Source organism: Chaetura pelagica, unplaced genomic scaffold (assembly GCF_000747805.2).
Source record: "Chaetura pelagica isolate M959 unplaced genomic scaffold, ChaPel_1.0 scaffold272, whole genome shotgun sequence".
Lineage (NCBI taxonomy): Eukaryota > Metazoa > Chordata > Aves > Apodiformes > Apodidae > Chaetura > Chaetura pelagica.
The window spans coordinates 232,582-242,606 of record NW_009952445.1 but is presented as its reverse complement, the minus strand read 5'-3'; the positions used below and the strand labels follow the sequence as shown (position 1 = coordinate 242,606).

General features: G+C 38.7%; 1 protein-coding gene across 1 annotated transcript; it reads left to right on the top strand.

Moving 5' to 3' along the window:
* Window positions 1-985: 985 nt before the first annotated feature.
* Window positions 986-7,619, top strand: DCK (deoxycytidine kinase). Its single transcript, XM_010008528.1, has 7 exons — window positions 986-1,028; window positions 1,134-1,252; window positions 1,628-1,821; window positions 2,136-2,283; window positions 3,713-3,828; window positions 4,277-4,376; window positions 7,357-7,619. The coding sequence occupies exons 1-7, from the start codon at window positions 986-988 to the stop codon at window positions 7,381-7,383; spliced, it is 747 nt and encodes a 248-aa protein (XP_010006830.1). The 3' UTR covers window positions 7,384-7,619.
* The last annotated feature ends 2,406 nt before the right edge of the window (window positions 7,620-10,025 follow it).

The window sequence follows — 10,025 nt, the reverse complement described above, 5'->3', positions numbered from 1 at the left end:
CGGCGCCCCGCGGGTGGGGAGGCCGAGGGGCCGGCTGGGGGGCTCGGGGTGGCAGGTCGGGAGCTTCCGCAAGGCTTTTCTCGCCTTTTTCCTGAGGAAAAGGCTTCTAAGAGGTGTAACTTCGCCGGCTAGTCGTTAATTCTGCGAACAAACCAATGAATAACTTCGGAAACTTTATGCTGACACCTTAGGAATTAACGCTGTTATAGTGACGGGATTTAGGAGGGAAAAAGAAAAAGGCTTTATATTGCAGTTTTTAACTAATTCACGTTTTAAAAGGTGCATTAAAGTCCCGGCTAAGACTCCTCACACACTTTATTGTACTGTAAAACACCTGTGTAAATGCAGACCGTCAAGTCAAACTTGTACTATTTAATAGTCCTACTAATTAACAAGAGAAGCCTGTTTTACCGGTGTAAAGAGCAGAAAAAGTTATGGGCTGTTCATAACGAGATGCTCTTGTCTTTTATTTGGAGGGGAGGTGTTTTGTTTTTTTTTCTGGCAAGAGGGTAGTAGTTGCTAGGCTGTCAGTTTCAGCTTGATACATATTTCTGTGGTTGATAAACAATTGATCAGCCTCTGTCAGGTTTAGGATTCTTTTTTAAAGTTTCCTGAGCTTTATTTTATTTTATTTTTTTCCTTCTCTAATTGGCGGTAGATTAATATTTCTGTGCTGTGGGAAGTAACTGGTAGTGCATCTTTTTATCTTCCTTTAAGAAGCCATAACTTTTGCTTTTTGTTTCTTTTGTCATTACTTTTTTCCTTCTTGGTAATATAACTTAGGAAGTTTATGCCTAAGACTGGACCGTTAAGTATCTTAACAATAAAATCAGTCTTGGTGTTCAAATTTCATATGTAACTTTCTAGAACTTAAATAATTGATCGGGGCTGAGGCTTATTGTCGTGGTCGATTTTTGTTAGTGTTGTGTGGTTAAAAAATAAGAAAAACTCCATTGCTCAATTTATTGATGACCCAAGGTACACGATGGTCTCTGATTCATGCTTGCCAGGAAGCCAAAAGCACAGGGGTGTGGAAGACTAATTTGTGGGATTCAAAATAAGAGTTGTATAGTAGCTAAATAATGACACTACTGTTGTTTTTTGACTGTTCTTCCTGGATGCTTTTTATCCAGCCGCAGGGAAATCGACATTTGTGAATATTCTTAAACAGGCTGATGAGGAATGGGAAGTGGTTCCCGAGCCTGTAGCTCGGTGGTGCAACGTTCAGCAAAGCTCTGAAGGGGATTGCAAGGTATGGTGAAAGAACTGGAGGTGAGAGTTTTTAAACTCACACTTGCCGGAGTAAAAAGAGTATGGATTTTTCTACAATGTTGTTGATTTTTTGCACTGATGGGATGTTGTTCTTTTATTAAAGCTTGCGTGTAATAATCAAAGTGTTTTGGTACTTGAGTGTTTTGACAGTGTAGATTGCAGAGTTGCTTATTCAGCTCTGTACTGCAGGAGGAATAAGATGACTGATGTTTATGCCTGCTATTACAAACAGGGTTGAGAGGTAAATGGTGCAGCTGTAAACTTAAAATCAAGGCTGAACAGCATTAGCATAGTAAACAATTCAGTTTTACCTGAATTGTTCACCTTCTCAATGTGTGTATCTGTCTAAAACTAGGAGCTGAGCCCATCACAGAGGAGTGGAGGGAACGTGCTTCAGAGGATGTATGAGAAGCCAGAGAGGTGGTCCTTCACTTTCCAGACATACGCCTGTCTCAGCAGGATCCGGGCTCAGCTCAGAGCCCTTGATGGCAAACTGAGAGAGGCAGAGAACCCTGTGGTCTTCTTTGAGCGATCTGTCTACAGTGACAGGTATATTGGACTGAAGTCCTCTAAGTGAAGATCAAAATTATCCTAACAAATACAAAGCAGAGGGTGTCTCCTTTTGTTACAAATTTGATACTGGTGAATCACAACAGCTGCAATGGATGCAGTTACCGGATGGGGACGCTAGCTGGTGATTTCCAGTCCAAGCATGCATCAGAGAAGTTACGGAATTACTCTGCTCAGCTTCTTCTCTAGTTACTGGGCAAACCAAGTTCTCTAGTTTTCTAGTTACTCAGGCAAACCAAGTGAAAATTGTGTTCCAACTGGTTTTTGTTACTGGAACTATTTTGTGTTCACAGATACATCTTTGCAGCTAATTTATATGAGTCTGATTGCATGAATGAAACCGAGTGGACTATTTACCAAGACTGGCATGACTGGATGAACACACATTTAGGTCAAAGCTTAACGCTGGACGGGATAATTTATCTCAGAGCCACTCCTGAGGTAAGGAATAAAAACTTATGGCTGCACAGATTATCTTCTGTGCCTTGCCTGTAAAATTTGACCTTTGGTTATGCTTCTGCTGTTTTGAATTTTTTTTTTCTATTAAAAAGGAGGGTTTAACTATGATTGTAGACCTTTTTTGTGATAGAAGGAGAATACCCTCTCAGTCAATTCCAGTAAGGTCACAATTGTGTGTCATTGCATATCAGTGTATCTTTGTCTCAGGGATTGCTTTGGATGTCTCAGGAACTGCTGAGAAATTGTGGAAATGTAGTTTCTCAAGATGTTGAGCTACCCTTAGCTTTCACTGTAAGAGTCCTAATGATGAGAGTTTGGTTCAGATGGTATCAGATGGCTTCAGATTCCCTGAAGACTGTAATATGTGAATTATGACTAATACAGTCTGGAAATACTTTAGAAAAAATTCTTTCAAATGTAGCCTGTATCTTTTTAAATACAATGTGACAATAATGATTTTCTAATTTAAAAAAAAACAAAGAAATGACTAGAGCAAACCAGAAAATACCCCTGGAACAACAACAAAAAGTAGCTAAAGGAACATTGCTGTGATAGATACACCAATTACTAGTTAATGTCACAGCTGATTTGGGGAGGTGAAGCCCTTTCACCTGCAACAATGGAGCTAAGCCAGATGATGCACCTACTGTATATGAGGCTTTAGGACAATGCTTTGCTCTTTGGGCATCTTAATATTTTTTTAAAGGAACAGTATCATGAATACCTCTTTGAGTATGAAACTTAAGTAGACAAGAAAAAACGAGTTTAGAAAAGCTCTAGCTGCAGTAATTAACTCACAAGTGACTTTCATACTTTCTTACTTCCAACTTCCGTGCTTTTGACTTTGTTGTAAGGTCGCATACTAGGGTTTCTCTGAGGGCTTTTTTTTTCTCTCTCCCTTTAAGTCAAGAATGTGTATTTAAATTACAAAGTACCACAGTTGTAAATAGTTTTGATTGGCTTGTTATTGAGGCTTTGGGTGTATTCAGGACAGGAACAAACAATTGGATACTTTTGAAAACTGGATTCCTTAAGACCCAGAAATACATAATGAGATTGTGAAAGCCTGTGCATAATGTCAAATTAGTATTTCTGTGCTCTTTTGATGCAACACACTGGTACCCCCTCTTTTAATAAGGAGCTCATGTGAGGGTTTTTCTTGTAGCAGAGAAAACATCTGATGCTTTTCCTTAGGTCCTCTTTGGATCTTGCGTGCCGTCTGTGGGCTCCATCAGCCGAATGTGGCATGTTTCTGTGCTCATCGGATAGTTAGCAAGGTGGATCTTTGGCAAGAGAGGCATATTGAGCAAGGGTTGGCCAACAAAGCCTTCAGCAGGTTAGGCTTCCTCTGTAAAAAACAAATGTTTGGGTTTTTAAAATTTATTTATTTTTTAATATCTTTTGCCTTTAGAAATGTTTAAATAGGATTTACTTGCGTGGAAGAGATGAAGAGCAAGAAATTCCCATTGAATATCTGGAGAAGCTTCATTACAAACACGAAAGTTGGCTTCAGCATAGGACGCTGCGGTAGGGTTTGTTTAATGTTTAGTTAAAGATGGGTAAATCTCTGTAGGGATGTTCCATAATGCTTTTCTTATGAGTGAAGCTCTAGGCATATTTCTGCCTATTCTTTCTGAGTAGTATTGGCCTTAAAGCATATTAATTTTTGCTAGGGTGTGCAGTGTGCCTTTAGTTCTCTTCACATAGAACTCTGAGTAGCAGAGGGTTAAGCTGAACTAATTCTAATACATGGCTGAGCTTAACTTCAGGGGTTGGGAGAACAGAATGTTCAAAAATCCATAATATATCCTGGGAGGCACATTGTAAGTTCAAGCTGCTTTATATTCAGAATTCATGGCTGTCACATACGCAGCTCTTTTCATGAGGTTCTTAACAGTGAATATGCTGACAGAGGCTCAAATAATGTATCCTTTTTTCAGCTAGTAATATTTTCTTTGTTCCTATATCAATACAGAACAGATTTTAAATATCTACAAGAAATACCTATTCTAACCTTAGATGTGAATGAAGACTTCAAAGGCAAAAAGGACAGATATGATCACATGACTGAAAAGGTAACATTTCACAAGCAGAACAAACTTATGATTTAGATTTATTGCCAGTGCATCAAGATTAATTCAGGATACTTCTTGCATCTCAAAGTGTAGCATTTTTTAAAATCAGACTAGACTTAGAGCCTGTGGTTCCTCATGTTTTTTACACAGATTTTCCATGGGGGTCGACGGGCAAGGGAAGGAAATATTCCAGGCTTATTTGAGAAGTTTTTGACTAGTAGCTTTTTTTGGCAAATATTTCTAATTTAATTAACAATTCTTTGAAACACTTGAGGGATATTTGCTATATCCTTCTTCTAACAATGTGCAGCTATCCTAAGAAATGTGATGGATGTGGGAGAGGATGATTGGAGCTGTTGAGGGACAGAGGAGGAAGGGAACACAGAACCGAGTAGGATGTCTGTCCTAAAGTCATATTTGTATTAGATGTGACATTGTCTAACCTGCAGTGCTAGTTATTAAAAGAACTTTAGTGCCAGGTACTGTGAAAATACAGTACAAAACCATTATAACAGAGAATTGAAGGAAGAGTTTACTGAACCTGCAGCTGAATTCTGATCCAAAGCAATGAGCCAATGGCAAACCATTTTAGGTTTTGCAGGTACAGGGTGTCTCTTTTCTGGTTGGCATGTTACAGCAATGGACAGTACGAATATGCAAATAGGGATATAAGACAGCAGTCTTATAGCCTACTGCAATGTTCATTCTTTTTAGTCTTGTCTACAAAATTTGCACTATCATTTAAGTATTTCCCTTCAGTTGCATTTAGTAAAATGTTACTCAAAATCCTGCTCAAAAGCAGTGGTCTTCAGGGAGTAATTTTAAAATGTAGCTTTTAGTTTTGTTCAGGAGCTAATACCAAATATGTATCAGAAGTATTTATTTGAAGGCATGGAAAAAAAATGTCAATTTGATATAAAAATAAGTCAAGTTGAGGTTTCTGTTTGCATGAAGATGATCTAATCCTTAGCACAGAAAATTGTTATATATATTTTAAAGCTAGTCCAAACCATCAACATTAACTGCTCAGGTATTGCTACTTGAATCTTGGTGGGATTTAGTTGAGGACAATTTGACTTACTTGAGTAGTTGCAATGAGTTCCAGACCTTAGCAATGGTATGTGCAGATTTTTCCACTTTTCGGTAGGAAATCGTTTACCTCACAAGAAAAGCAGCTTTGTCCTTTTATCTCAGTTTATCCACAGAGAAGCAGAACTGTTCACCTGATTAAAACCAGCCTTCCTAATCTTTGCTCTTTTAAGGCTTGGTGGTGTTGGAATGACTGGATGTTGCAGCTGCGGAGTGAATATGCTTCCCATCTGCTCCCTGAGCTAGGCCAAACTTGGGCACCTAAACAGGGGTTTTGGAGGAGTTTGCCCTTGTGTAGCTATCAGGTTATCTGGGAACAGCCTCAGCCCAGTGCTGGCTTAATTTTTTGGCAGTTCCTAAGTAGAGTGCCTGAACTGCTCCATTATTGAGGCTGGGTGCTTTGGCATTTAGGGTATGCTTGTGTCCAGTGGGGACCCAAACCCTGCATGCTTCCTTTTCACCTCTGTTGTGATGCTGAAACTATGCCTAGAGTGTTCATGGTAACAAGATTCACTGTGCAGTATCACTGGTGCTGCTTTATAAAGTGGAGGGTGGCTTGCTCCTGATACTTTTCAAGTATGAGTATTGTTCCCTTCTCTGTGAAGAGATTTGACCACCTGTTTTATTTTCACTGCCCTGAACTAGGAAGGGAAGGGTTGCAGCTGGAGAATGTGATTCAAGATCTGTTTTCATTACGCATCAAGAATTTGGACAAAACTATTACAGATGCTACAGATGCACTCTGTGTATGTGGGCTTCTGCCAAAAGGATAACACTGTACTCCAGTGAATTGTTGGTTCTTTTCTGTGCTTCTGTCTAGCTTGAGTGGACTGAGAGGGAACTGCTCCCATTCAGCCTATATCACAGCGCAGGTGCTGGGATGCTCTTGAAACTGGGAGACAGGAGCTGTGTGCCTAGAGCCTGTATTCCTTGGGGCTTGTATCTGCTGGGTTGGTGTCTCAAAAAAGCTGTCCTGGCCTTCACTTTGTTTTAAAAGGAGGGAGTAATTGCTCCTTTACTATTGTGGAGGGGGCACAACAAGGTGGCAGACACACCTGTGGCAAGAGGTGCATTTTCAGCACATTGTCTTCCTGCAACCTTTGGTAGTGACCTGAATTTAAGATGTTGTCTAAAGTGACCACACTTAGAAGCATAATGCTAGCCTGTTGCTTGGCATGCTGTCTGTTTTGGATCCAGTTTTCGTACAACTGTATGGATTATTTGATGTATTCTACTGGATCTTGGGGCTCTTTGTAGGATCACAAACTTCCAGCTTGGGGTTGTAGATAGCATTCTATGGACCAGAACTTAACTATTAATTTTTAAGTAGCTCTAGCCATTTGGGCTGCTCTTCAAAAACGTAAATGAAGTTCAACAGCAGGTAAACTATTTATGGCATTTTTCTACAGTGTCAGATTTTTCCAAACATTATGAATTTGCTAGATATTTTTTAATTATTTATTTGCTAACCTCAAATTCCAAGGAACATTCTCATGAGCTGGGGTTGTTAATTGACACTGACTAAGAACAATGTTCTGGTAGTGGGTGTGACTTGGTGTTTTCTAAATGAGACATCTTTTGAGGTCCTCATTATGTTCCTCATGTTTAGGTTAGACCTAGGTAATTGATTTGTGATGTAGAGCTGTAGTTTAGGACCATGAGAGGAATGAGTTCCAATCCAATGCATCTTGCTCCGCACCTGCTCAATTACAGGTACCGTAGCTGAAAAAGTTATTGACGGACAAGAAATAACATAGCTGAGCCTAAGTTTATTTTTCCACTTTCTGTAGGGGGTAGTGAAGCATAAAGCAATGGAGAGGTAAACGTAGTTGTTGTATGTTTCTGTTGATAAATATTTTGTTTGAATGACAATATTTGTTTCTTTTTGCAGGTCAAAGAATTTTTGAGCACTTTATGATCCTCTTTTGAAGTGCAGGGATAGTCAAAGTCTTCCAAACATCTGTGCCATCAAAGTCTGAAGTACAGCTTCTGCTTTTATAGAAGGTCTCCAGAGAGGCAGGACTCAATTCTGTTGATTCAGTTGTGCGGAACAAATAAACTCTGTGAATAGGGAAATTGTTGAATAAATCAGTAAGTCTGCTCAGTATTATATTAAGTGTTACACAAATTCTGAAGATATTAGAATTCTGAGAGTTTCCAAACATTGTGTCTGTTTCTAATCTGATGAATAAGTTCTTCTGGAGTATTTTCTTGTATTTTTAAATTTATTTGATGCTCAGCTATTTAATTTTCAAGAAGGTAGTGATTTTTAGGTATCTTGAGTGTTTGGGGTTTTTTTAGTGGAATTGAGTTGTCATGAATGTCTGTGTTCTGAGGAAGAAAAAAGTAAAACCCATTTTTGCTCATGAGGGAATTTTAATATAACCTGGAGTTTTATATTGTAAGGTATAAAAAAAATTACTGACAATTTTGATATTTGAAATTCTTCACAGAATTGAAATAAATCCAAATATGGCTGAAATTCTGTAGATGTCAAATTAGGTTTTATCTGTTTTCATGGTGCATTGCAAACTAGGATATTAAGAGGCTTTCCATTCTCTACCATTTTGGTTTCCCAGATGTTTTTTAAAGCTGTGGATAAAACAGAGCTGGCTTTTGTTGTTGGGAAGTCCTCTGTTCCTGTAGAGAAGTATTTGCACTTGATGGGTACTGTAAAAGGAAGCAAGAAAATTTTGCAAATGGCCTCCATCTGTAAATGACATGTTTCTAAACCTTAATCACATTTTGGATGTCAGAGGTGGCTTCCTGCTTTTGTTCCAGCTTCTCCATTTCATAACTGGGATTTCTGGGTGCTTGTATTTGCAGTAGGCTGCCCTTTCTCATCCTATTGTAAGAAGGGAAAACCTTTGTGGAGTAGCTGTTGTTCTGGTGCATCTTATTAACTGAGCCACTTTGCTTCAGGTGCTGAAAATATAAACTACACAGGGTACACATCTCAAGTTCTGTGTTGTATGAGCTGCTTTCTTCTGCTTTATATATTTCTGAATGATTGCACAGTTGGCCTTTGCAAAATTGTTTTGTAAAGAATTTTATTGTCTATTGTGGTGTCTGTGTTACTTGCAAATTTGAGATGAAATTTCTTCTTTGGTGGTTAGAATTGTGCCGGAGTTCTCTAAGCATTGGCTGAAAAATAAAAGTGGTTGGAATTATTTTTAAAAATACTAAATAGTGTTGGCTCCCTTGTCTCATGAAAGAACATTGTGGATTGCTGATACGTAATACTAGTACAATGGATGAATTTAAGATTCTGTATTTTCAGTGTAGTTCTGAGACTTCTGAAACACTGACTGGCTCCAGATTTTTTTCATGTGTGGGAAAAGAAGTTATGGAATAGAGACATGGGATTATAAAAAAAGTATCATATAATTTACTGATCAACAGAGTAGTGTTTTCTATAATACTTATAGTGGAATGCAGCAATAATATGGTGAAAAAATCTTGTTTTGGCCTAGTAAAAGGAAAGTTTTTAAGATCTTTGCTCCAGAAATTAATTGAGGTGGAATGGATGAAACTTCAGATTTTCTTGAAACGCATAGTAGAAGCCTTTAAAACATTCTTGGCAACAGTCTGAACAGTAACAACTTATTTTGACTAACAGTGTAATTATTCCTACAGTTTCAGCTGTCAAAATTGTGGATTTAATTACAGGAATTGGAATGACAGTGCTCATTGCAAGGAGTAAACAAGTCTGAGTTCTAATAAAGACTTCTTTTTAAACCCATCACAGACCATACAGAAATTCTGTGGCAGGTTATCTGCATCCTGTTCCAGGCAGCTTTACAAAAACTCTGACTGCCAAGTTTGGGTTTGAAGGAGCAATGTCATGACCGATTATTAGAATGTTTTTAATTGCTGTGGAGAAAGAAAACAACAAACCAACAACAACCACAAAACAGACACCCCACCTGCCCCCCAGCTTCTGGGGCACTGAAAGTAGCTGGGCTGAGGTAGGTGAAGCTGCAGTTCTACAAGCTGCACATGTAGGATAGGCACAGCGTAAACAGAAGAGAGATGTCCTGAGACTGTTCTGCCTGTGGGTCATCTTGAACCTCCCAGCTCTAACAACACCTTCGACCTGCAACTTTGTCAGTATTCTTTTCTTCGCTTAAATCTGTTGCCAGGCTGCCACAAAACAGGAGTTCTGAGTTGGGGTTCTCTTGCCTATCAGAGAGACAAAAGGTTTCCGAACTGGTATCTACTCTTTGGTGATGATGTGTTTTCAGTCCTTGAGTGCTGTGTCTCTTTCTCTTCCCTTGGGTAAGAGATACTGTGATGGAACTGGCTAGAAATGAGTGCTTGTTTTAGTCAAGTGTCATCACAAGTGGGAGACAATCAGTGTGGGTATTTTAAATGTTCTCCAGATACAAATATTGATTGATAGTCTCATTGCTGTGCAAATACACTTATGAGCAGTGGACGTAATATTGCCATATTTTATTTTCAATCCTTATAGTTGTTTCCTTTATAATGAATTTTACATTCCTTAATAGAAATGCTTCTTAGAACAGCAACCGATTTTGTACATAGAAGTTAATATTT

Excerpts from the sequence above, each read along its gene's own strand:
- DCK (XM_010008528.1), top strand. The coding sequence starts at position 986 with ATGGTCTCTGATTCATGCTTGCCAGGAAGCCAAAAGCACAGGG. Across the intron at positions 1,029-1,133 it reads AGGAAGCCAAAAGCACAGGG|CCGCAGGGAAATCGACATTT; the intron begins GTGTGGAAGACT and ends CTTTTTATCCAG. Across the intron at positions 1,253-1,627 it reads GCTCTGAAGGGGATTGCAAG|GAGCTGAGCCCATCACAGAG; the intron begins GTATGGTGAAAG and ends GTCTAAAACTAG.